We start from the raw sequence: 27188 nt of genomic DNA, 5'->3' as shown, positions 1-27188 counted from the left end.
GGCTTTCGTCTCCTGGTCAGAGGTTGTCAGCTCCCGAGTGGCGTGTGTCGTCACTAGACTGATCTCCCGTGGCTGTAACGTTGGTGGACATCCTGTCCTCCAGGTGGTGCTGTCCTCTCTGGGGGCGCAGTACCGTTGCCGTCCACCAGGTGGTGCTGTTCTGGTCTGCTTGGGTGCGTGGGTTGCCAGCCCTCAGTTGTTCTTGGCTGGCACTAGGCGGCGATGATCCTAAGCTTTCCTTCTATGCTGATGTTGGGATCCTGATTCCCCACTCCCTGGTTCTCTTTTGGCCTCTTATACTCCAACTTACAACAGGGAGCTTTTCCTGATTTGCAAAGGGGTAGCCGTCTGGTGCTTGGACCTCGTTAGCTGTCTGAGCTGTATGGGGCTCCAGTGACCGTGGCGTGCTTTGCTTTCAGGGAGCCAGAGACTTCCTGCCTTAATATCCTTGTGGGCTAGGTTAAAGGCCAGGAGTTACTTAGAGGAGAAGTGAGCTGAATGCTGTAGACATTGCAAAACAGGAGCATGCAGACTAAAACCTTTTAAACTGTTCAAACTGCAGGGAGATCTGTTTTCCCCACCCTTTCTTCAGCTAGTTGGAGAGGGTAAGCTGGAGACATATACAAATGCAAATCGGCAATCTCCTTGCAATTCACATGCAGACTAGACCAGCTTCAAGCACAGGAAAAATGTCCTTTTAAAATCCAAGCCGTTTGCATGGGCTGAAGCAGTTTGCAGAGCAGGCATGCAAGTTTATGAAGTTAGTTGATACAGTCTGTCTGTATAAATCCAAAATATCCGTAGGCTCTTAATAGTCACTGTTTTTTCACTGTCTCGTCCAGCGCCTGGAGCTCGGCCCCCAGGCCCCTTTTGAGTAGTGACAACAGAACTCTTAATGTCCAAAATATTACATCTTTATTATTTCTTCACATAAATGCATAAGGATTAATCTCTCAACTCACACATCGCTGAACAGGAAGTAGATGCAGAACATATCTAGAGTCTGTGAAAAAACAGATGAATTGGGAGCCTCCTTTCTCTTCTGTGGTCACGGTAGAACAAAGGATTTCAATTTACCCGGGCCGGAGGGAATTGTGGGAAGAAGAAGCTCTGATAGCCAATTAGCGTGCAGTTCAGAAACATCTGACCTAGTGTTGGTCTGGACTACATTTCCCACGATTCTAAGTCTTAAAGGGCTAACTACTACAAACATTTTCTATGTAACATTTCGCTTTCTGCTGGGGCAGCACAGTGACCCAACTTATGTCACACATAATGTGTAATTTGGTCCTCAGCACTGGATGGACAGTTACAGGGAAGGCTCTTCCTTGGCAAAACTTACAAATCATCTGGTTCCATCCTGAGTTACGAGTGAGTGTTCCATCACTGTTACCTTATTTCGATATATATATCCTTCCACGTGTTTTTAAAAGCCTCTGAGCAACAAACAGTAATAAAAGAAACATGAGGTCAGAGCTCCAATAAACTATGGAAGAGTAGAGTAGAGTAGTACAGTCAAGACATGAGGAGATTAACCTCAGAACACATTAATGGGAATGGAATACTCCAATTCTCTCCTCTGTCTTCCCTGTGCTGATCACCCTCAGATGCACGCACAAATTATGAACATCTCCATGCCCTGATCTCAAGGTCTACTCCAACGTGAGAAGACAGAGAAGTCTCCACCAATAAAACCTGGTCCATTGACTTCTGTGGAGGAATCCTATACCCCTAAAGATGGAGGAGCAGCATTCCACTGGAGCAAAGAGGCCATGGCCCAGTCAAATAACACCTGCTTGGCCTGCAGAAAGGATTGAGCCAGCAGGTCCTGGTAAAGGTCTTTCCCTGTCTGAGACCCTGGAGAGCCAGTGAAAGCAGACAATACTCAGTAAGACGGACCAATGATCCACCTCAGCATAGAGCTGCTTCACATATTCGCATTAAGTGAATGGAGAAACCCACATGGGCAGAAGCTCCATGTGGATGTCAGAAGACACATGAAGTTCCAGGCTGGGGTGCCTGAGTTTAGCACTGAAATGAAAGTACCCGTTTGCTTACCTTGCCTTGGGTATCATTCCTTCACTAATAGGATTGCAAAGGGGAAGAGAGCAGGGTGATTTGTCTAATTACTGTTGTGTGATCAAACCGAGGTCTATCTAAGTCCAGCATTCTTTCTCCAATGGTGGTCAGCCAGATGCCTCCAGAAAGTTCACTAGCATGGCATGACGGTGGTAGCCATCCCAGCAGTTGGCACTCACAGGTATACTGCTGCTGAACACGAAGGTTGCATTTTAGTTGCAACGGCTAATAGCCATTGATAGACCTATCCTCCATGGGTTCAAGTATCATTGCAAGAGAACTGTTGTATCTCTGAAGCAAAAACTGCTCTGTACACGATACAAGTTCTGACCTGGTGCATTTTCTGGGCATCCATCACTCAGCATCTAAATTATTGTCATTTCTTTCAAAAGCAATGCAAAAAAAAATTAACGATCGAAAGCAAGAGCTAATGTGTTTCCAGGCCCACACTTCTCCTTTGCAATCGATTACTAATCAACTTCAGAACACTTTCCAGTTGGGTCACTGGAGAAAACCTATCCATGATCATTCAAGCAGATGTCCTTTTAACACCTGCAGAGGTTCAGTGCCTATTTCCCAAACTGATGCTATGGCCATTATGTCCTATTCTTGAGTCCCTTCCTAAATGTAAAAGATGGCTACAGATTGGGTAATGGTGAAATACTACTCAAAACTTTGTACACACTGTCAAAGTTCCTTTTGTGTGCAGTTAAAGCACACAGGTATGCTCTCTAACAGAGGGACCGAAGGAGCCAAATCAGCTCCCAGAGAATGGCAGCTCCAGCTGACCATGTGCAAAGGATACCATATGGGTGTCCCATAGGTACTCTCAATTAAAGCCAGTGATCATAATATCTCAGCTCCTGCATATGTTTTCAGTGCCAGGGCTTTAAACCTGGAATGCATTTATTTTTAACTGACTCTGTTTTTAAAAAAAATCCCCTTAGTGGTTTACAGAAATAATAAAATACAACTCAAACACACAAGAAAATAAGTCGATACTAAAACGTAACAAAACTAAGGCCCCTTGGGGAACTGCAAGGTGAGGGAGGTGGGAGACAAACTATTCGGAAATCCCACCCCACCTCTCTAAATCTCCAGTAGCTTGACCAGGCAGGTTTATCTTTTCTTTCTTTTCACTGATGCTAGCCTCAACATTGTCATTCCTGGCGCGTTTTCAGCCCCCTGTTTAGACTGTTTTTTTTGCATGCCAATAATTTGCCAATCCAGTGATTGTGATTTTGGTGTTTGATAGTTCTAATCTTGTGAAGACCAGAGTGACTTTTGAGCTATTTTATTTACACTCACTGATGACACCAAGAAGTCTTTCTCTTATTTGACTATGAATTCTCTGTTGAGAGTCAAAGCTAGAAGCATCTGATGGAAGACTGAGGAACAACTGAGAAAAGTTTCCTGGGTAGAGACTGTATGCATGCAGTGATGGTTCCCCCGCTCTTAACCACGACACTACACTGGCTCTCAGAGAAGAAGAGAGGGTTCTCAAGCCCAGATAAGCTCTGCAGACCAAAAGGACCAGGCAGCTGGGAGCAAAAACTGGCAGAACTGCTTCCAGGGTGAGGTGGGGCCAGGAGAGGGGCTCCAAACCTAGAGAAAGGGCTGCAGGGGCAAATTAAAGGGACAGCACTCTTTAGCTGTGTGAGTGTAAGGTTGACGAAAAACAGGGATCACGGTAACTGATGATGAGGGTGGGTGAAATGGGGAACACTGAGTAATAGGTGCCCCTGAGCACAGATGTGGCATATATTAAATATGTTGTTCTTCAACCCTGTTTTTTTATGCCAGAATACACATTCAATCAGGAACGTTGCCCTTTTTCCTTAGTGAGGTTTAAGCAAAAATAGTCTAGATAATAGAGTTGTAAAAGAGGCCTCTTCATGTCTGGCAACTGGAGCTCCTTGGGAGGGTTATATGTGAAAATATTGCTCTGCGTACCCAGGGAGTCCCTCAAGAATGCAGGAACCCCTATCTTGTGTATGGGTGAACTTGTTGTACAGCTGTCATTATTCATGCAGAGGTTAGCCGATTTATTATTGTATTATGGTATAACATATTACTGTATGTTGTGATAACAGCAGGAACAAATCCAGCACTAACAAATTCAAAAGTTAAATGACAGCAGCAGTGACTCCTAACCAATCCTAACCAAGTCTACTTGGAATCCTACTATTCTTCTTCTTCTACTACTACTATTTAGTGGGGTTTACTCCCAGGAAAATTTTATTAGGATGGCATTGTAGATCTCTCATAATAAAATAACACAAGTGACAAAACAACAGTACCATCAATAATATCTAAGCAAAAGACAAAGAAACAAGTCTTAATCTGGTAGCAAAAAGATCAGCCAGATGCAGGGTGGAGGACTGGGCATTCCATAAACAAGGTGCCACAACAGAGAAGGCTCTGTCCTTATCAACTTATCCCCTAACCAGGCACACAGAGCAGCACCTAAGAGAAAGAATGAATTAAGGCAAGTGTCCTTAGAGAGAGGCATCTGCTTTGCTTGAGAAGGTCCCAGGTTCACTACCTGGCATCTCCAGTTACAAGGAGCAGGTAGTAGGTGGGGTGAAAGACCTCAACCTGAGACCTTGGAGAGCTGCTGCCAGTCAGAGTAGACAATAATGGCCTCGATAGATCAAAGGCCTGACAGTATAAGGGAGCTTTGTGTAATAAACAATGAGTTGCTGCACACCAATGACTAAGGGAAGCACTTCTTGATCAGCCAGTGGCATTTCCAGATAAACTTGAGCCCCAAATTATTATAAACATACCTTTCTTGAACCCAATCACATATCATATAAAAAGCGCAGGTTCCTTTCAATATGTGCTGAGGAGCAACCTGGGAGCATAATGACCCATCTTCACAATTACAGTGTGCCACATGTTGAAACTCAAATTTCAGTCCTATTGATCAAATACATGCAATAGGTCTACCAAGGGCTATCAGCTATAATGATTAAATGGAACCTCTGTGTTTAGATGCAGTGCACCTCTGAATATCAGTGACCGGGAAGAGGCAAATAGTGGAGGTGTGCTGCTGTCTTCATGCCCTGCTTCTAAGTTTCTTGGTGGCAACTGGTTGGCCACTGTTGGAAGCAGGATACTGGACTAGACAGATCTTTGGTCCGATCCAGCAGGTCTCATATTATTAGGATTCGGTCCTTAGAGGCCACAGATTTTAATCTTGTTGAGTCACAGGCCTCTTTTCCACCTCAATTGCAACTTTGAATCGGCTGGTAAATATGAGAAAGAAAGCACAAAACACTGTGAAAGGCCAAAGCCAGCAAAACCATACCGTGCGTGGGAGTCTTCTCTCTTCGCCGCACCCCTGTCGCTCTGCCTCGTTCATATTCAGAGCTTGCCGGATGGCTCTCGCCTTCAATTAATGTGTAATATTTTCCACTTTCATGCTCCAAAAAGTAGCTCGGGGACTCGGAACCTTTCATCCCAGTCTTTCCAACACCGTACTTGCTGATGTCGTCGCAAGACATTATTCCGATTTCGTCTCTAAGAACAGAGGAAGAAACGAGTCAAATAGGAATCTGACATGTAGATATAGAACTTCTGCAAAGAAACCACCATTGGTTTTGTAATCAATGCTGAAATATAAAGAAAAAGCTTCCCAAAGATCAAGGTTTTTGCATCTGTGGAACATCTGCTCTGGAGGATTTATACCACTACTTATTTGAATGCCCTCTATATGTGGAACCCAGGGCTAAATTTCTTGCCAGGTGGGTTTCTAGCCTAAACACTTGTCCTAGTGCTGAGAAATTAGTATTTTTGTTAAAAGACTCTGATGGGTTTGTTTCTTATAGGATATCCCTGTATGCCCTGGCGGCAAAGAAAATAAGGTCCAATATGGTTTCTAATAGAGCTGATCATTCGAGTTGGTTTCAGTGGTTGCCAGGTCTCATTGGCTGATAGGGTCACTGCTGCAATTTTGAGCAATTATTGCTCTGTATGCATCAATTTAGCATAGTTTTATTATGTATATTTATTATCAATTTAGCAATTTTTAACCTAGTATTTTCCTTTTATTATGTATTTGAGGTATTGTTGACATGTTTGTAATGGCCTAAGGCTATATGCAAATAAAACTATTCACTGGTAATAAAGAAAAAGCATACCATGGATTAATATTATTATTGTACTACATTTACATTCTGCTCTTCGTTGGGAAGCTCAGGCCAGTTTATGCGTGACTCCCAGTAGTCTTCCATCCAGGCACAAATCAATTCTACTCTTGCTCTGCTTGAACGTACAAAGCTGTATTATACCTAACCTAGCATTGTTTAGCCCTGACCTAGATAGCCCCAGGCTAGCCTGATCTTATCAGATCCCTGAAACTAAGCAGGATCGGCCCAGGTTAGAATTTGGATGGGTGATTTCCAAGAACTACCAGGGTCGTGATGTGGAGGCAGGCAATGGCAAACCACTTCTGAATGTCTCTTGCCTTGAAAACCCTACAGGGTTACCATAAGTCAGCTGTGACTTGACGGGACACACATACATAGCCCAGTATTGACTAGCGATGGCTTTCCAGGACTCACGCAGAGAAAGGTCTTTCCGAACATCTGCTCCTTCCTTTAAATGGAGGTGCTGGGGATTGAACCTGAGATGTTCCACACACAAAACATGCTTTCTGGTAACACTAAGCAAGCATCATGGCTTCAGCAATGTTGCAGTATCAGGTGTTCCTAGACCATTCTGAGGGAAAGTCTGATGCAGGAAAATCCTCACTATTTACCACTGGTATGGTAAACCAAATTTTTTTATCAAGGCCAGTGTAAGATCGATTGAGATCTTAGGCAGAAAATCCCAGTGGTTTAAAACCTACGGGTTTACAAGAAAATGCCACTACTGAATGACTTAAAATTTGATGCCCTTTAGTGACTCCTCATTTGCAACTTCAGCCCTCTATTTTACAAACACCAAGATCTCTTAAAAAGAAACATGCAACACATAAGCTGAGAGGCAGAGAAAACAGAGAATTTATCATATATGATTTCCGAACGCAAGAGGGGACACCAACCAGCACATTAAATGAGCAAGATTCAAGTCCAATAGAACCTTAAAGATCAACAATATTTCCAGTGTATACGTTTTCGTGAGTCAAAGCCCCCCCATCAGATACAACATATCTGATGAAGGGAGCTTTGATTCTTTAAAACTTATATCCTGGATATCTTGTTGGTCTTTAAGGTGCTACTGGACTCAAATCTTGCTTTTCTACTGCACACCAACATAGCTACCCACCTGAAACCACATTAAATGGGCAATTCCTGTTCATGGATGAGAATAGAGAGCCCCTGAAGACAAAGGGCTTTGTATTATACCTATCGAGTCTGTATGCATGTCCTCAAGAGAGTCAGTGTGGGGTAGTGGTTAGCCTTGGACCGTTCTATATGGATTTGCATCTTTCACTTATATTAGTACATTTACATGACATACGGTAATCGACTTGACCCCAAGATGCCTTTCTGCAGGCCAAAAGCAATTTCTGCACAACGCTTTTTGCTAGAGCTTTGTATGAGAAAAGCAAAATTAAACCCATAATGTTTGTTCACTTGTGCCGGAGCTTACACAGTCTTGACACAATCATGAAAACTGCCATATGACTGTGCTGCTTCAACCCTTGTGAAAAAGCACTAGCTGTGACATTCCTTCAGATCACTATCCTTTGGACCCAGTCCGTTATCCATCATGCTTTCTGGAGACGGATTTCTTGGAAAGATTTGGATTAAAATTAAGTCTGGGTTTAACGTTCCAAGGAAGGAGTGTGAGTGAGAGAGTTTGTCTTTCTGAGTCACAAGCTCTGCAGAATCAAGACCGTTATCCGTGGGAAAGGTGTACCTTGGGCCATAGAGTCCTGACATCGGGGACAGGATGAAAACGTCTTGGAGAGTCGAGCTGTCTATTTTGGAGCTCATGCCCATTGTGCTGGTGGGGGTGGTGGAGCTGTTCGTCGGGCTTGTTGGAATCACAGGCTGAAGAGAGACAAGAGAGAAAAAGCAAAAGCAACACACGTAAGAACTTAAGGATCACCCTGCTGAACTGACCGAGTGGCCGCCTTGTCCAGCAGCCCATTTCTCACTGCAGCCAGCCAGGAAGAGGCCAGAAGCAGGGCAGGATGGGAACAACCTGCCCTCGCTATTCAGGCACGTACTGCTTTAGAAGATTCAGGTTCAACTGAGACACTGTGATTTATTCACTGTTGATAGATATAGCCTTCATGATGGTGTCCTTCCTTCAAAGCCATCTAAGCTAGCAGCTACCACCCTGTCATGTGGGGTTTATGTTGTGTCTCCTCAGTAAACTGCCATTGGCTTCCTTCGTCGATTTCAAGTTTTAGTGTTATGACGGAGAGGGAAATCGTTCTCTGTATTTCTTTTACATAACATTCAATTCAATCCCTAATATGTCCCACCAAACATATTTTTTCTAAACCACAGAACTCCAACTCATTAGCTTTTCCCAGTTCCAGTTCAAAAAGAGCGCCTGTATGAAAATGAGCATTTAGATGTAACTTCATTGTAACTTTCAGCGTATCTTCAAAGTGGCTGTTAAGTAGTAAGCTACTGATAGAGTAACAGCCTTATCATTACTGAACAGCAGACAGATTAAGTGGTAGTCATGAGAATATACAGGAAAGTGTGTAATCAATGGATTAATCAAAGAAGATCTTAAAGAAGAATATCAATCACAACTGAATTAAAAATGGGTGTTTGTGTCTTTGCCTTTCCACATGGGCAGACTCTCTGTTCGAATGGAGTTTTCAATAATCTGCAAGTTAATTCATTGAGGGTTAAGGCATTATGTCTGGCCAAGAAGAAAAAATAATCTGGGAGCACTGGAAAATATGGGGTGCTTTGTCCCCAGAAGGAGGGTGCATTAGCTTTTTCATAGGAAAGGACCACCAACCACCCCCTTTTGAATTGTCCTTTCCTGTGCCTTTTCTAGGTTTATTATATCTTTTTTGAGATGGGTACCCAGAACTGTACACAGTATTCAAAATGGGGGCCACACCACAGATGTATACAGAAACATTATAATATGGGCCGTTTTATTTTCAATCCCTCTCCCTAATAAACTAGCCATCTCTGTGGTCTGTTTTTGCAGCAATGAAAGCTGAAATGTTCATTGCCCCAGCAGATATCGCCAGCTTCTTTGAAGCTCTCTCCTTCTGGATTGGCCGTAATGAGAATTTCTCCCAAAAGAGAGATTGGTGAAGATTTTTCTATTTAACAAACGCATTTCAAGCCCAAAGTTATTTAGAAAAAGATGCTATGAAAGTGCATGAATCCCCTCAATAATAACCTTTGTGCATTGTTTTTAAATAATAAAGAAGTAACAACTGTAAAGGGCTTGGCTACAGCACCAGCACAGTACCAAGAAGGGCCAAACTAGAAGTGATGGTGTCCTCATGGTGGCTATGAGGTCACCTTTTTAATGTCATTTTCAAATGCCTCAAGACAAGGGCCCAGCTGGGCCTGCAGTGTGGCACTCCCCCCCCCCCCAAATGCATTTTCAAGCGCTGGAAAAGCTGTGGGATGTGTGAGTGCACCCATTTCGGCACTGGATAATGTGGGGGGGGGGCGCGAGTGGGAAGACAAGAACACCTCAGCTCGCCTTGGTGCAGGCGTGCAGCATTTTAAAATGACTTACAATACAATACAAATACCTTTAATGGCATAACGCAGTTTTAAAATACAAGGAGTGGAATCAGGTTAAAAATTGGGATGTAATTCATTCCTTGGTGTTATAGTCTGTCTTCTGACCGAGTTCCCATTGAGTAGCAGCTATCAGCAGGAATCTAGCCACATTTCCTGTGATCTCAGGATCCTGATCCGCTAGCAGATTATGAAGCATTTTCTTTTTGACTTTAAAATGGCCATGGTGTTTTCAAGGAGACTGAGCCCTATGAGGAAAGGCTGAGGGAGTTGGGAATGTTTAGTCTGGAGAAGAGGAGGTTGAGGGGGTACATGATTGCTTCCTTTAAATATTTGAAGGGCTGTCACTTAGAGGAGGGCAGGGAGCTGTTCCTGTTGGCAGCAGAGGATAGGACTCGCAATAATGAGTTTATAATTATGGGCAGCAAAGTACCAGCTGGTTATCAGGAAAAAAACTTTTTTACAGTAAGAGTTGTTTGGCAGTGGAATCAGTTACCTAGGAAGGTGGTGAGCTCCCCCTCACTGGCAGTCTAAGCAGAGGCTGGACAAACACTTGTCAGGGATGCTCTAGGCTGATCCTGCATTGAGCAGGGGGTTGGACTAGATGGCCTGTATGGCCCCTTCCAGCTATGAGATTCTATGATTCTATAAGGTGGATATGAGGATGCCATCTCATCTAGATTGGCCCCAAGGCCCAACATTCAAACATGGTCATTCCCAATTACTGATATCAGGGCATAAATTGGTCATTGTTTGAAACCCAGTGCTCGCATTACATTTTTATAATTGGGCACAGACACCGAAGTGCAACATACACATTCTTCTCATCACCTCAACTATACCAGCCCATAAGAAAAAATATTTCTTGGGGACAACCGCAATAAAATGTCAGGGTGTCATGTTGGGGACATTATAAGACTTCTTTATGGTTTTTCTAGAAGCCCCATGGTGCAGAGTGATAAGCTGTAGTCCAAGCTCTGCTCACGATCTGAGTTCAATCCTGATGGAAGTCAGTTTCAGGTAGCCGGCTCAAGGTTGACTCAGCCTTCCATCCTTCTGAGTTCAGTAAAATGAGTACCCAGCTTGCTGGGGTTAAAGCGTAGATGACTGGGGAAGGCAATGGCAAAGCACCCCGTAAATATAGTCTGTCTAGTAAATGTGATGTGACATCAACCCATGGGTCAATATTGACCCGGTGCTTGCACAGGGGACTACCCTTAACTTTATGGTTTTTCTACTCACACATCTGTTCCGAAATACAAAACACCAATTGATACCTTTGAGAGCCAGAGCTACATTAGCCATTGACTTAACTGTGCACATTCCTCCCACACATTCACATGCAGGAAACTCTCTTGAATCATTAAGCCAGTTTTACTTATATGGATTAGGGACAACAGTATGGGCTTCTTGGGTGTCTGTCTCTCCCCGCCCCCCCCAGCTACCCTACCCTCTATCAGCATGAGGTACAAAGGTCTTCATGGAATGCACAAAATCCCAAGGTTGGAGTAAACAGGGAAGATCATACAATAATCCAGGGTATGGACAATAATGTGTGCATTCACACAACAAAAACTGACTTTTTAAAAGTTTTGATATAGTTTTGCAAAATTTTCACAATTGTGCCCTCTCCAAAGAAGTACAGAAATTATAATTTGGCATGGATGCTGAAAATTCTGTTAGACTCTCATACAGCATGCACCCACAGAGAGAGAGAGTTACAGTTACCTGGGAAGAAGGCATAACTGCAAAATCTGGCACTGTTCTCTCATACCCAAAGCAGTGTGGGAACTGGAACAGTCCCCATGGAAGAATATGACAAAGGTGGGAAAGGCCCATCCTGATTTGTCTATAGCAGGATTCAACACCAGACCCTTCCACCTTGTGGGAGAGAAGAGAATGAGCAGCAGGGGAGCGGGAGCTGCCTGTCAGAGCAGACAATATTGACCAAAATAGACCTATGGCCAAACTCAATATAAGGGAGCTTCTTGTGTGTACTATGGTTCTCACAATTTTTCAGCTGTCATAGATGGGGGCATAAACAAGGTCCTCCCCACCCACAATTCCAGAACAAGATCCAACTTAGGTCATCATCCTTCCTCCCTAAGTGCCATCAAGTCACAGCTGACTTATGGCGACCCCATAGGGTTTTCAAGGCAAGAGACGTTCGGAGGTGGTCTGCCATTGCCTGCATCTGCATGGGCTGAGAGAGTTCTGAGAACTGTGACTGTCCCAAGGTCACCCGGCAGGCTTCATGTGGAGGGGCGGGGAATCGAACCCGGTTCTAAAGATTAGAGTCCTGCCGCTCTTAACCGCTACGACACGCTGGCTTCTCTTCCCTACTGGTCATGCATAAAGGAAAGGACTGGTCTTAGATGCTGCCAGGGCAATATCCTCTGTCTCCTCCTTCCCAGAAGGAAAGCCAGATTATGGAAGGTACTTGGGGTCAGGGGTCAACCCTGGCCTCCAGGAAGGCAGCCTGTCCTCAAGGGTGGCTGGTACAGATTTGATCCCTGATGAACCTGACATCAGAACCACAAAGACCACGTGAGAGGAGCTGACAAACTCAGACACATCCGCAAAACAGCAGGTTGAAATATATTCATGTCAATATGCGTATTTATATACTTCTTGGATTTGGCACACGTTGCTTTTACAATTTGCAAATATTAATTTACGCCTGAGGTTAGTCAGTGTTTACAGTGTAATGCAATGCAAGCAAGTAAATGTAGTAATCAACCCCACCCATAAATATTCATAAGGCGATTGAGCGATTGTTTGCCTATTCAGTGGGGCTTCTGTCTGCAAGCTGAGAAAGGAACTCGGTGGCAACTCGCCTTCACTGCTGCAAAAGCCCAGTAAACCAAAGGAAGAGAGAGAGAGAGAGAGAGTCAAGTATCTATTTATAAAGGTCCTACCATGAAACCAAGCCACTAATATCAAACAATGCCTATCAGAGGCGGATGCAGTGAGGTTGGCATGAACAGCATATTTCCTAATTAAAAGCTGACAACAGTGGAATATAACACTGTCACCAGCTAACATCTCCCTGCTGCTAACACGAAACGTTTATGGCACAGCTGAAGCGCTGATGGGAAATGCTGAGCGAGGGCCAAGACAGCTCGTTCCAAAGGGGCTCTGAGGCAGGCTTTGTTCCACGGCATTGATTTCACAGAATCCTAGGGCCGGGTCATCCCATCTATGCTCACTGCTCGTTCAGGGAAGCATTATAGAAGCAGCCCAGTTGGATCAGGCTCAAGACTCATCTTGTGCGGCATCCTGTTTCTCTAACTGGCCAGCCAGATGCCCACAGGAGGATCTCGGGTTGCCAGGTCCCTTCCAGTGTGCTGTAATGGTTAAGAGCGGTGGTTTGGAGAGTGGACTCTGATCTGGAGAACTGGGTTTGATTCCCCACTCCTCCACATGAGCGGCAGACTCTAAGCTGGTGAACTGGGTTGGTTTCTCCACTCCTACACATGAAGCCAGCAGGGTGACCTTGGGCTAGTCACAGTTCTCTGCAAACTCAGCCCCACCTACCTCACAGGGTGTCTGTTGTGGGGAAGGGAAGGGAAGGTGACTGTAAGCTGGTATGATTCTTCCTTAAGTGGTAGAGAAGGTCAGCATATAAAAACTAACTACTCCTCTTCTTCTTCTTCTTCTGGCAACCAGTGGGGAGATGGGAGGACTTACCAGCAAGCGGCTTTGCACTGCAGCAACTTTGCCAGTGACACAATGATGTCACTTCCAGCATGCACTGGAAGTGAGGTAATCACACTGCCAGTGACACAGGATGCTGTGTTACTTGGGCAAATACTCTATGGTAGATGCTACAGCACTGGCTTAGGCCTCCCACTGCTGCCATAAGCCCCCCTCCCCCCACCGGCCAGCTGATTAGCAAGGGGGGCAGCAGTTCCCCTGGAGAAAATGGCCACTTTGGCAATTGTTCTCAATGGCATTAAAGACCCTCCCCTCCCCAAACCCCGCCCTCCTCAGGATCCGCCCCAAAAACCTCCCGCCAATGGCGAAGAGGGGCCGGGCAACCCTAAACTGTCAACATGGGCAGTGAAAGGGCATGTGAGGGGGAAGAGTGCACAGGCTTGTGGGTCCATGGGTGCAAAGGGAGGCAGGGGCAAAGGAGGAGAGGGGAAGCCTGGGCGCTCTGTGCTCAGGGCCTCCCCCCAAACTGGAACTGGCCCAGCCTGAAGGTTTCTCTGCTACTGGAAGGCCTACAGTTAGTTAATGCAACCTTGATGCTGCAGTAAAATCTACAGAATGCAAGTCTGCATATGTGGGACTGGTTGGTTCCCCCTGTTCTGCTAACACCCGGTGACTGGTATTGAAAAAAGCAGAATGTCACTAGCCATAGCCGTATCACCATCATGGCCAACAGCTGTTGATGCAATTGTCTAGTGGAGCCCAGGGCCATGGCCAAGGCGAGGCCACTGGGTACAGGGCTCCACTTCAAGCTGTGATTTGTTCTACCTATGTTTTTTTTTTTTAAATAGGAACCTTAAAACAGCATATAACAAGAATAAATCCAGAATAACAATAAAACTACAGCCTGGCATTAAACAACATTCACTGGGTTGAGCCCCCTTCAAAGGCTTCAAACATCTTTACTAGCCTTTAGAAGACTGGGGTGGGCCCGGCTGGGCTGCTGTGGGGCAGGCGAAATGGGGGTGAAATGATCGCTTTGATGAGCCCTGGTTATTTCAGTCTCCACTGACATGTTAGAAAGGTTCCAGGGGTGTTAGGGAACAACCTGAAGAATTCATATCACACATGCAGTGGGCATTTTGTGCCTCCCAGATGCACACTGGTTCTTTTATTTTTGTGCAAACAGCATGCTTGGAAGAGCAGACCACCCCATGGATCTGATGCAAAAATCACATTACTAAAGTGGCTACATGTAAGTTTCACAATGAAGCCAACAAGACCCCATGGGGTGATTTGAGGATGTAAGACTGGGGAGGGGTGGGATGGTTTACTTCTCCATGCCATAGTCCCAAACAGAAAAGAGCCAGCATGTGTATAGGAACCACAAAACTCCCATTGCATGCGTGAGACAAAGTCTGCATGGTGTTTGCCAACAAAAACAAGGACAGTGTGATGCACAGATGGAGCCTCGATTTCTTCTCCATCCCGACACTGCAGTGTTTGACAGTTCGGGTTTTCCTGCTGCTTTCTAGCACTGTTGTGTAGCACTAGATGGTAGGGGGAGAAGTGCTGGGAAGGAATGGGGCATACTGGAGGGGAAGAAGATGAAGCGGAGATCTTGGGTAATGTCAGTTGCGGGTAGCGTTCATTGGCTGAAACCATCTCACAAAGACAGCCCTATTGTGGGTTGTTTAAATCAATCCCACATGCCCAGAAACACATACAGCAATGAAATGCAAAAATTTATGATGAGTGACAATGCTGAGAAAGATCCTAAATATGTTCTCACTCTCTCATTCAGCCGTCACAACTGTGATGACAAGGGAACAATCAGTCATCCAGCGTAGAGCATTAAGATGCCATATATTCACTACCGCAAGAGCTTTTGGCATGGATGGGAAATGTTTGGAGCCACGCTTTGGGTCTTCCTCCCAGGAGCCTTAACAGAGAGGAGTAACTTGCCCTGGCATCACTTGGACACTCTGTTCAGAAGGTGACTTTGCAGCATGAAAGAAAAGCTCCAAGAGGAACACAGGCTAGCTGCATCTATTTTACAACATCTATATTTAAAAGAGAAAGCAAGAGAGACCAGGTGGGTTTCTGGAACCCATCTGATAGCAACCCACAAAATGCCTCTGCAGATGGCACAACTTTCAACCCCAGCAGGCAATTCATTTAAGAATATTATGCAATTATATACAGTGCTATCAGTGTTTAAAACCCTCCATGTACCGGTACATTATTGTGTTGCAGTCCTTACAACCACCCTGTAAGGAAGGGCAGTATTGTCTGCAATACAGGGGACGGGGGCCAAGAGTAGTGAGTAGGTGGCAAAGGTAACATTTGAACCAGGGACTTCCCACTCCACAGCGCATTCTTTCGGCCCCTGCATTATTCTAGTTCCACGCAATTAAGTACATGTGGCAATAAGCATATGGAATACAACTGACAGCAATGCCTTTGGGACTAAGAAGCTGGTCCTGTTGTATGGGAAGTTGCTTGGGGTAGCATCCTGGATACCTCTCCCACACACTCCCTACTATAGATTGCAATGCTACTCTGCATACCCACACAGTCATCACAGATAACTAGACTGTTAGGAGAGTGAGTAACTTAGCGTTCTCCCTAACAAGCTAACTTTCTTTACACAAGAGGCATAGCATTCCAAGTAAAGAATCCTCAAAATGCAATGGAGGGAAGGCAATATGATTTAGCCCAATCTCGCCAGATATCAGAAGCTCAGCAGGATCAGTACTTTGATGGGAGACCACCAAGGAAGGCTCTGCAGAGGAAGGCAATGGCATTCCACCTCTACTTCTCACTTGCCTGGAAAGCCCCTTGCTGGGGTCGCTGTAAGTCAGTTGCAACTTGACGACACTTACAGGAATATATAAATCCAGTGGTGTAATGCAGGAATGGTTGTACAAAGTGATGACTGGTCTGTATGGACAAAAACATTGTGCCCCCTTCACAGTAAAAACCTCTTACTAGTACCGGCTATTATAAGCAAAGCTCATTCACAAGAGCTAAAAGACCGCCTAAAGTCCCAGCTGTGGGGGAGGGCGGCAGATCATTGGATGTCTGCATTTTTTAAATCACCTGAAAAGCATCATAAACTCAGCAGGCAGGCTGGCTGGCCCACTTCTTTGCCTGTTTTCATGCTGGCAAATGAATCATGCTCATCTTCGAAACGCAGCATCCTTCAGCCCCAAAATTGTGAAAGCTAGCAGGCTGAGGAATCCAAAAGGGATTCCAAATTTCCTCAACGAAATCCATATATGAGAGAAGAGAGACAGAGAAGGCATAGCAACAATCTGATGGAACTCGATCATGATTTGGCTTGACAGCCCCGTCTTTGCCCGGGAGAGCCGGCGAATAAGTAGCAGTTGGCCGAGGGCAGCTGGTATACGACACGGCGTTTATAATTGTGTTCTCCCTCCACTTGGAATCCCAGTAATAAAAAAGATATGAAGGGAAAGTCATTAGATTGATGTCTTCTTCTCTCTATGGAACAATTCAAAGAAAATGCGTTGCACTCGATTTGCAGGGCAACATCGAGTAGGGCTAGAGCTGCATAGGCAGCAGAATGCGGGGGAGGATGAGATGGTAGAATGCGGTGGCGGAGTGGGACTGTACCACTCCAGGATGTCAAAGTGAGATGCCAGTTGGGATGGCTCCCCTCCTCCCAAAAAAACACAAAAAGAAAACTGGCTAACTAGGGAGAAAGGTTCTGGCCCAACCCTGTGCCTGCCTCAGCAGTAGGAAATCTGGATATCTTGCAGAAGTTCCCAGGTTCAATCCCCGGCATCTCCAGCTATAAGGAGCAGATAGTAGGTGATGCAAAAGACCTGGATCAGAGCCCTTGAAGAGCTGCTGCCAGTCAGAGTAGATTACTGATGTTGATAGACCAATGGACTGACTCAGTAGAAGGCAACATCACATGTTTGCCTGCTGTGTGATGTTCAGTCCTGCAGGGAGTGTTTCACATAAGGGAACCTTCAAAAACACAGTTCCCTGTCATGTCCCAACAAAGTGTAGCCCTTATAGTGCTGGACTAGGATCTAAGAGATCCAGGTTAAATTCCCTACTCTGTCATGAAGCTTTTTAGGTGACCTTGGGCCTCTCTCAGCCTACCTCATAGGGCTGATGTGAGGATATAACGGATGAGGGAAGACTAAGATATGCTGTCCCCAGCTCCTGGGAGGAATGGCAGGATAAAAATTGTACTAAATAAAAAGACAGCAAATGGCTCATAATCATGGAAGCTTGAAGGATCATTCTCTAATGAATCACCAGAGTTACAGGACCACTGGCACCCGAACAGAAACTTGCTCCAGGGCAGAGGGGTTAGGCAGCTGGGGTCAACCCCCTCCCCTAGATGAAGACTTTGAAAAGCCTGCCAGGGAACCAGCAGTGGTGGTCCCTGCTGAATTCTTGGAGCCCATTAGTGCATGCTGGAGCTCACTCCCCAAACAGAAAAGGGAACGGTGTGGGGCTGAAACGTATCCCAGAAGACAGAGAACTTGCTTCCCGTAGTTCAACTCATGAGGGTGAATAGCGTACTTAACTGTGACCTGGATTGGCACCACTAATGCACCAGGAAGAGGAGGAGGAGGAGGAGGAGGAGAGTTGGTTTTTATATGCCGACTTTCTCTACCACTTAAGGAAGAATCAAACTGGCTTACAACCACCTTCCCTTCCCCTCCCCTCAACAGACACCCTGTGAGGTAGGTGGGGCTGAAAGAGTGTGACTAGCCCAAGGTCGCCCAGCTGGCTTCATGTGTAGGAGTGGGGAAACAAATCCAGTTCACCAGATTAGCCTCCGTCCCTCATGTGGAGGAGTGGGGAACCAAACCCGGTTCTCCAGATCAGGCTCCACTGCTCTTAACCACTACACCATGCTGGCTCACCAGCGTGGTGAGCAGCAGGGCCAGTTAGAAAGCCCTTGAGTAGCTGCCTGGACTTTGCTGCGGCACCAGCCTTTCCCATGAGTGCCTTCTTGTCTGCCCTCACCCTAACTGCGTGGCTGGAGAGCTCCTCCGCTGCCTCAGCAATCTTGCCTTGAGCCTGCTTCTTGCCCTAGCTGGACAGCTCCTCTACTCCCTCAGCTGTGCAGCCTTGGAAGCACAGGGGAGGAGAGGGACTGTGGCTCAGTGATAGAACATCTGCTTGGCACACAGAAGGTCCTGAGCTTTGCCGTTCTGCCGATGCTGGTTTTGGTCTCTTCTCTTGGTGAATGCTACAATTTGGGGTGCATCACTTGAAGGACTTCATTGCCGAAAAGTGAGCAAGCACTCTGCTCAGAAAATATAAAGCATCCTGGATATTTTGTGGGAGGGTCACAAGAAGTGATCCTTGGTACAAGAATAGGGGTGCTGCAAGAAGGTTTTTATTTTTGCCTGTCAAGTGTTGGAGAAGAGAACAACAAGGCAGAGGGTTGGGGATGAGAATCAGAAACTAATGAAGATTCTGAGCAATTGGTCTTCTGTATGGTAGGGATGACCAGTTATGGTTATTCTTGCAATTGGCAAGCCCATTCACCCTTGTTGACTTTGCCTTTGCGAAACCCAATTCAGCATTCATCCTACCTGCAGGGCAAGAGGTTTCCACCGCACGTTTTTCAGAAGAGCAGGAGCAGAGACCAGGGTGTTCTGAGGCCGTTTCTTCAAGGTTAGGATCACTCCATTGGGGTCTTCACGCAACGCGTTTACCAGGTTCTTTAGCTGCCAGCCGACCTGCAGAGAAACAAAATTTTGAAAGATTTTCACATTAGCTCACTGGAACTGTGAATGTCATTTAGTATAGATTTCTTTGTGGAAGGTAAGTGATGCCATCTTATTTATTTAGAGTATTTCTATGCTGCCATTTCAGAGCCTTGCTCAAGACAGCTTACAATTAAAACCCACAGTATTAAAAAAAGCTACTGAAAACATCACACATTAGCAGCACAAAACTGTCCATAAAACAGAAACAGAGCATTAAAAAGCTGATAAGATAAAGCCCCTAATTAAAACCTGAGTTAAAAGATGTTCTTTGGCCCAGCACCTAAAGGAATGTAAAATAGGCAGGTGAGCCTCAAAGTGTGGGTGTGTGTGGGGGCGTTCCGAACGTGAGGTGCCACCACAAAAAAGGTCTCTAGTGGCCACTAGCCTCACTTTTGAAGGCAGGGGTCCAGATAGCAGAGCTCGAGAGACAGATTCTGGTGGGCTGGATAGTATGGAAAGAGGCGGTCCTTCAGGTACCCTGGCCTACAATTGCCAACCTCCAGGCGGGGCCTAGAGATCTCCCAGAATTACAATTGACATCTAGACTACAGACTTTAATTCCACTGGAGAACATGGCTGCTTTGGAGGACAGGACTCTATGGCATTGTATCCCAGATTACCCAGGCTCTACCTCCAAGATCTCCAATCATTTCCCATCTCCGAGTTGGCAACCCTATGGTCTGGTCCCAAGCCATTTAGGGTCTTAAAGGTAAGAACCAGCACTCTGAATTGCACCTGAAAACAGATATGTAGCCTGTGCATACATTATAGATATATATCCATTATGAGTTTATATTACTGATGTACTACTGGTGTAGTGTACTGGTTAGACTGTCAGACCAGGACAGGGAATACCCAGGTTCAACTCCCCCGCCCCCACCCATGAATTTCAGACATTAATATTGGGCCATTTACTCTCTTTCACATGGGAGAACAGCATGGAGAGCATTTAAGACGCCCCAAGTTCCTTGAAGAAAGGGCAGGATAAGAATGTGATAGAAAGTATTCTTCACAAAAAATAGAAACTCGGGGATTTCTTTTGCATACTTTGCTAGTTTTTCTTCAGCAGAAAAAAGGGAATAAATGGTGGCTGATTTTGTAAAATGGCAATATAGTGAGAAAATATCCATCTCACAGCAAAAAGCACACAAAAAAGATTTTTTAAGACAGTGATGTACAGCTCTAATTTTTATACCCTCTAAACAAACTGAATTATTGCTTTTAATTAACTTCTCCACTAAAGCATCAGTGTGTTTCACTAGAGGATTACAGAACAGCAGCTTCAGAATAATTACAAAATGAATCCTGGCTGTTGTAATGGACCCTGTTAATTTTGGGGGGGGGGTAAACAGGAGGGGGCAGAGAAGGTTGTATAACAATATTGGTGCAATTTCTTCAAGGTGTTTAATTAAGGATAAAACATCATTTATTTGACTTATCGAAAACTCCGCAGAGAAGAACCAAGTTCTTAAGTTATTACAAGCTATAACCATCATCTGAAATTAAAGTGTCAGTCAGGAATGCAAGAGGGCACGCATTTACCTGACCCCCTTTGAGAACTGTTTAGAGGTACTATGTGGTTTGCTTACGCATGCCAAAAATATTCACCCCCATTCATCTCACCAGAGTGGAGCAACTACCACCCCACTCTACTCGCATGAATAAACACTTTATCATTTTACACAATGCAATGCTTAACCAACATTTTTAAACAGCTGTTAAATAAACTATGGTCTGAACATATCAACAATGTGCATAAAAGAGAACAGAATATTAATACATATTTGTGGACTCTGAATGGGTCAAAAGTGGTACCTGATGGGAGCTGGGCATTGGACAAATGAATGTTAGCTTCCTTGAATGGGTGTGGATGCGTCCTCTGTGAAAGCTAATTGTCAGGAGTTGGTCTCCTGATAGCTCTGTGTTCTTGAATGAGAGTGTGGAGAAGGTGATTGCAGCAATTGAAAGAAGGAGACAGAGCATGTGCAAACACTTAACAACAACAAAAAAGCAGTTTGCAAGAGACAGGGAAGAGAGGCAGAGGAGAGAGTTGTGAATTGGCTAAAGCACCCTGGGCAGAGCCTTTCTCCCTGGGGGTCTGATGTGGGGTAACAGATTTCCTGCCCCACAAAAGTGCCTCTTTTGCCTTCATTGCTTATATATTCTACCAGATAATTCCTTGTCAAAATTTTGCTAACCTTGGTGAGTTGGTGAGACAGGACTTCGCATTACAGAAGCCATGCTGATTCTGCCTCAACAGGGCTTGTCCCTCTATGTGCTTAATAATTCCACCTTTAGTAACAGTTTGGCGGAGTCATAGTTAGAACTCTGGACTAAGACCTGGGCAACCCGAGTTCAAAGTCCCAGCAACATTAAGCTTTCTGAGTGACCTTTGGCCAGACACTCACTGACTAACTTATGTCCCAGGGGTGTCAGGGAGATAAAAAAAGGAAGGAAGAATAATGTATGCTGCTTTGAGATCCTGAAAGGAAGGTCAGGATAAGTATACACTAATGTGTGTGTGTGTAAAGCGCCGTCAAGTCGCAGCCGACTTATGGCGACCCCTTATGGGGTTTTCATGGCAAGAGACTAACAGAGGTGGTTTGCCAGTGCCTTCCTCTGCACAGCAGCCCTGGTATTCCTTGGTGGTCTCCCATCCAAATACTAACCAGGGCTGACCCTGCTTAGCTTCCGAGATCTGACGAGATTGGGCTGTACCATGCTGCCTTCCCTCCTATACACTAATAAAAAAGGTAAAGGTCCCCTGTGCAAGCATCGGGCCATTCCTGACCCATGGGGTGACATCACATCCTGATGTTTCCTAGGCAGACTTTGTTTGCGGGGTGGTTTGCCAGTGCCTTCCCCAGTCATCGTCCCTTTACCCCCAGCAAGCTGGGTACTCATTTGACCGACCTCAGAAGGATGGAAGGCTGAGTCCACCTTGAGCCGGCTACCTGAAACTAATAGACATTTATACTAATTACACTAATAGACATTTATAAATAAAACAGATATACCAAAAAACAACAACAACAACAACTGGAGACACTGGGGATCATAGAATCATAGAGTTGGAAGGGACCACCAGGGTCATCTAGTCCAACCCACTGCACAATGCAGGAAACTAACAACTACCTCCCCCCACATCCCCAGTGACCCCAACCCTCCCCCCGCCATGAAGGATCCCACAATCAAAGCACTCCCGACAGATGGCCATCTAGCCTCTGCTTAAAGACCTCCAAAGACGGGGACTCCACCACTCTCCCAGGCAGCACATTCCACCATCGAACAGCCCTCACCATCAGAAAGTTCTTCCTAATGTTTATGTGGAATCGCTTTTCCATTAGTTTAAATCCATTACTCCGTGTCCTAGTCTCTGGAGCAACAGAGAACAAGCTAGTTCCCTCATCAACATGACATCCCTTCAAATATTTAAACATGGCTATCATGTCTCCCCTCAATCTTCTCTTCTCCAAACTAAACAAACCCAACTCCTTAAGTCTCTCCTCATAAGGCATGGATTCCAGACCTCTGATCATTCTGGTCACCCTCCTCTGGACACGCTCCAACTTGTCAACATCTTTCTTAAATTGTGGAGGCCAAAACTGGACACAGTATTCCAAGTGAGGTCTGACCAATGCAGAATACTGTGGTAATATTACTTCCTTTGATCTAGACACAATACTCCTATTGATGCAGCCCAGAATTGCATTGGCCTTCTTAGCCACCATACCACACTGTTGACTCATGTTCAATTTGTGGTCCACTAAGACTCCCAGATCTCTTTCACATGTACTGTTGTCAAGCCAACTCTCTCCCATCCTGTACCTGTGCCTTATGTTGTTTCTGCCTAGGTGAAGTACTTTACCCTTCTCCCTATTGAAATCCATTTTATTGCTTATGGCCCAGCTCTCCAGTCTATCGAGGTCATTCTGAACTCTGACCCTACCCTCCGGGGTATTAACTACCCCTCCTAACTTGGTGTCATCTGCAAATTTGATTAGCATGCTCTCTATTCCATCATCCAAGTCATTTATAAAAATATTAAATAGTACCGGTCCCAGGACAGACCTCTGTGGTACCCAACTGGTCACTCCTCTCCAGGATGAAGTTGTGCCATTAATGAGCACCCTTGAACCTGGGACTTTCTGCATGCCAAGCAGATGCTCTACAAACTGAGCCACAGCCCCTCCCCAATGCACAATGACACTCTTTATGAGCTATTGCAGTTTTCAGCAGACATTTCAATGTGTTAGGGCAACAATTCAGGAAGATTTAAAAGTATGCTCTTGAATCTTGATTAAATTGCCCAAATGGATGCAGTTACTTTAAAAAAAAAATACCTTGTAATTATGGCAAAGCAGTTTCAATAGCGCAGCCTAGCCAGACCTTGGAAGCTATGCAGGGTCAGCCATAGTGTTGCCAATCTCCAGGTACTAGCTGGAGATCTCCTGCTATTACAACTGATCTCCAGCCGATAGAGATGGAGAAAATAGTCACTTTGGCAAACCCCGCCCTTCTCAGGCTCCGCCCCAAAATCCTCCCACCAGTGGCGAAGAGGGACCTGGCAACCCTGGTTAGCCATGGTTAGTACTTGGATGGGCGACAACCAAGGAAGACTGGGGTTGCTGTACAGAGGAAGACAATGGCAAATCACCTCTGCTCATCTCTTGCCTTGAAAACCCCATGAGCGGTTGTCATGAGTCGGCTGTGACTTGACAACACACAATTATTATTATAATGATCACATTATTATGATCATCACAGATCAGACCTTTCCGGTTTTGAAAAAAGGAAATGTTTGTGAGCTTTTGGCAAGCAAACTTAGTAAATACAGCTACCTGGTACGAATCCACCACTAGTAGAGCTGGGTGCTACTATACATTCAACAGCCACCTGCCAGCATGGCAAACCCGGCTCCTTTGTCACACCCTCACATTACCCTTCTATAAGAGTGCTGGCAATCCTTCTCTGTTGAGCTGACATCCAGTGGTAGAAGCCTGTCATCCCACAGCAAACCCCTGCAAGGGCCACCATGGGCATCGAACCAGCAAAGAGTCCAGAAATATAGGAGGAACAGCATGCAGGTACACAATGCATTGTTAACTTGGGGAACTCACTGCTACAGGACAAAGCGATGTCCCCCAGATTAGATGGATTTAAACAGGGGATTAAGATAGATTCACAGCTGTTACCCATGACCAAATGAAACATCCATGTATTTTTACTGGGGAGGGGAAACAGGGGGAGGACTCTGCATCTATTCTCAACTTGCAGGCTTTCCAGGGGGGTCCGGTTGGTTACTGTGTGAAACAAGATTAGACAGATCATGCTTCCCCCACCCCTGGCTACTTTTGTGACTCATGTAGGAAGAAGAAAACCTCCTCATTCTCCCTAAATGGCATGCCTGGTTTATGGTGTCATTATTGACAAGGGAAAGTGTGCCCTGCAGTACACATTTGAAATTCAGCCTTTTGTGAGCCTCTCTCCCTGAATCTAGAATTAATAGTAATTTAAAGACTGAAGCAGACATACGAATTCTACTCCTCCTTCAGGCATAAACCTAACAGCTTATGAGGTGATTTAAAAAAAAACTTAGAGCGTGTCCTCGGATACAAATTAATCTTAGCTTGCTTCCTAAGCTCATCTTTCCTGTCTTTTCATTTAACCCGGGTATCGACAAAATCTAATTTTCTTTATATTTCATCACGACTCGGAGAACCAGCTGCAATTTTAAAGCCGGGGGTAAATGTTAGAAATCTGGGTGCCTTGCAGATTTCAGGGGCTCCTTCATCTAGAAGGATGCTAAATAATTAATCTCCTGAAGATCAATTGCTCTAAGGAGAAACCTTAATGAGGGAACCATTAAAATACTAAGAATATACGCAATTGAGGGCAGCCTGCCCTGAACGGCAGTGGAGGAGGCCGGAAAGCTCTCAGGACATTATGGATGGCATTGCAGAGACGACAGCTGGCCAAAAATAGAAAGGTGACATCACTGTGGACTGGGATTCTTGAATAACAACGGGAGGGTGGGGTGGGCTTAGCAGTTCACCTGTTGTAGTTCTGCTGTTTAAATTAAATGAAAATTATGCCTTGAAAAAAAATTACAGCCTGTTCCTGAGCCCCGGGGCCGAAAGTCCATAGGAGGTGTGCAAGTGGCCGCACTGGTGTTTGTGCCACTTGCGCCGCTAAGACTGGCATGGACACTGGCATTGGGGTGCTCACGCTGGCCTCTGTGGACTGCTGTGGCAGTGGGGCCCTGGGATGCCGGCTCAGCCTCCCACCAGCTTCCCAATGGTGCAAGTGTTTACGCCATTGTCCCGGGGACCATTCCCGGGGTGTTCCGGGGGCGGAGCTGCCAGTAGGCAGCTTCCTAACCCCTTCCAGCCTGGGAACGCCCCCTTCACCTCATCAGTGCTGAGCCAGGCTTTTGCTGGCACAATCTATGGAGCTTCCCCCCCCCCCAATTTTTATTTTTGAGAGTTAAACGACCCTTTTTCCTGCTTTTAGCAGCCTCCAAACCTCTTTGGCAGTGCCCTATCCACGCCGTCCCCAGTTGCCGCTGGATTTAGGAATGGGCTGTCAGAGACCCATTGATCAAGTGCAACAGCCCTCTCTCAGACACTATGAGTTGGATCCAAAGGACCGCAAGTGGACTTCTGCTCAGGGATTGGATGCAGTAGGAAGGGGGAATTGCCGGAGTCTCCCCTTTGCACCAAGCCCTCACTGCATACAGCTCACCAAGTGCCTGGTTTTTGGATCCAACATAATGAGCCCATCCCAGTGACGTTTCTGAGCGACCTCGCCAACAGTTCCAGTCTGACTGGGCTCATGATGTTAACTTTGTATAAATAGTCCCAATTCTGGGTAGCAGTGTGTGCTCCGCTCCATTTCCTGCCCTTTACATTCAATTACCGAACTCAGCTACATTTACTAGCTTCCTTTACAGAAGGTAGACTCTGACCAGCAAGAGCATCCTTAGTAGCTCAAAGAATTAAGCGACCAAATTAGAAGAGCTAAATCCATGCCTGAAATAAGTCAGTGGGTTTGGGAATTATATTAGATTTAGCTGTCAAAGTGGGAAAAATAGCATAGAAGAGAAGAAGCTCTCAAGATGAAGACGACTTAATATGCTGGACTTTATTCTACTGATATGCAGCATAGCAAATTGGGATTTTTAAATCTACCACTTCCCCCTTTTTAATTAATTTAATTAATTGGATTGTAATATTATATGATGATGACCATCTGCATTTGAAAAAGGAATATACTAGAAATATTTAGGAATATGCATGTGATTAAAATGTTGGAGCTGGATTCAGATACCAAGTTGGCTATAAAACTTTCTAGGTGACCTTGCCGAGTCACTTTCTCTCAACCTAACCTATCCCACAGGATTGTGAAGAGGTTAAAATAAGAGTGAAGGGAAAGGAAGAACTACCTATGCCACCCTGAACGCCTATGAGGAAAGATGGGATAAAATGTCATAAGACAAAGAAAGGCATGAAAGGGCTAGTTCATGTAGGAACGCCAGATAGAACCCTCCTTGTTGTTAGAAGCTTTGTGTGACAGTAGCAGGTATCAGTTCTGACAGCTACTACAGACACCAATAGATTGCCCTTCAATCCCTCCTTCCAAAATGGCTAACAATCAACCACTTGCTTTCTGGAAGCACCAAACCCTGCAGCAGAGTGGGACTTCATGCTGCTGCAGCTCTGTTTTCTTTGTTTCTCTCTGAGGTGGTAAACTTGTGTCTGGGCTGTTCTACATAGAGAATCATGTGACAAACAAATGGAAAAAAATACTAAGGATTAGGGCTGTTGATTCGGTTCATCCCGAACCGAAAAACAGCCGAATTTCCCCTGATTCGGCGGTTTTTAGTTCGGATGGAATCGAACTAAAAAAAGGCAGGAAAACGGGGAGCCGGATTCAGTGAATTCGGGGTGTTTGGCAAATAAATTCGGCAAATTTGGGGTTTGGCACAGCAGCATAACCA

General features: G+C 45.3%; 1 protein-coding gene across 1 annotated transcript in view; it reads right to left on the bottom strand.

The window, feature by feature from the left end:
• Nucleotides 1-27188, bottom strand: part of LOC130486531 (connector enhancer of kinase suppressor of ras 2-like) — a 513126-nt gene that overhangs the window by 180026 nt on the left and 305912 nt on the right. The window contains exons 9-11 of the mRNA XM_056859816.1: nucleotides 19013-19159; nucleotides 7951-8084; nucleotides 5393-5604 (exon numbers count right to left, since the gene is read on the bottom strand). Of these exons, the coding sequence (XP_056715794.1) occupies nucleotides 5393-5604; nucleotides 7951-8084; nucleotides 19013-19159 (493 nt within the window). The remainder of the gene's footprint in view (nucleotides 1-5392; nucleotides 5605-7950; nucleotides 8085-19012; nucleotides 19160-27188) is intronic.

This window comes from Euleptes europaea, chromosome 13 (assembly GCF_029931775.1).
Source record: "Euleptes europaea isolate rEulEur1 chromosome 13, rEulEur1.hap1, whole genome shotgun sequence".
NCBI classification, from domain to species: Eukaryota; Metazoa; Chordata; class Lepidosauria; order Squamata; family Sphaerodactylidae; genus Euleptes; species Euleptes europaea.
Note: the sequence above shows the minus strand (reverse complement) of the source record. Positions and strands in the feature narration are given on the sequence as shown.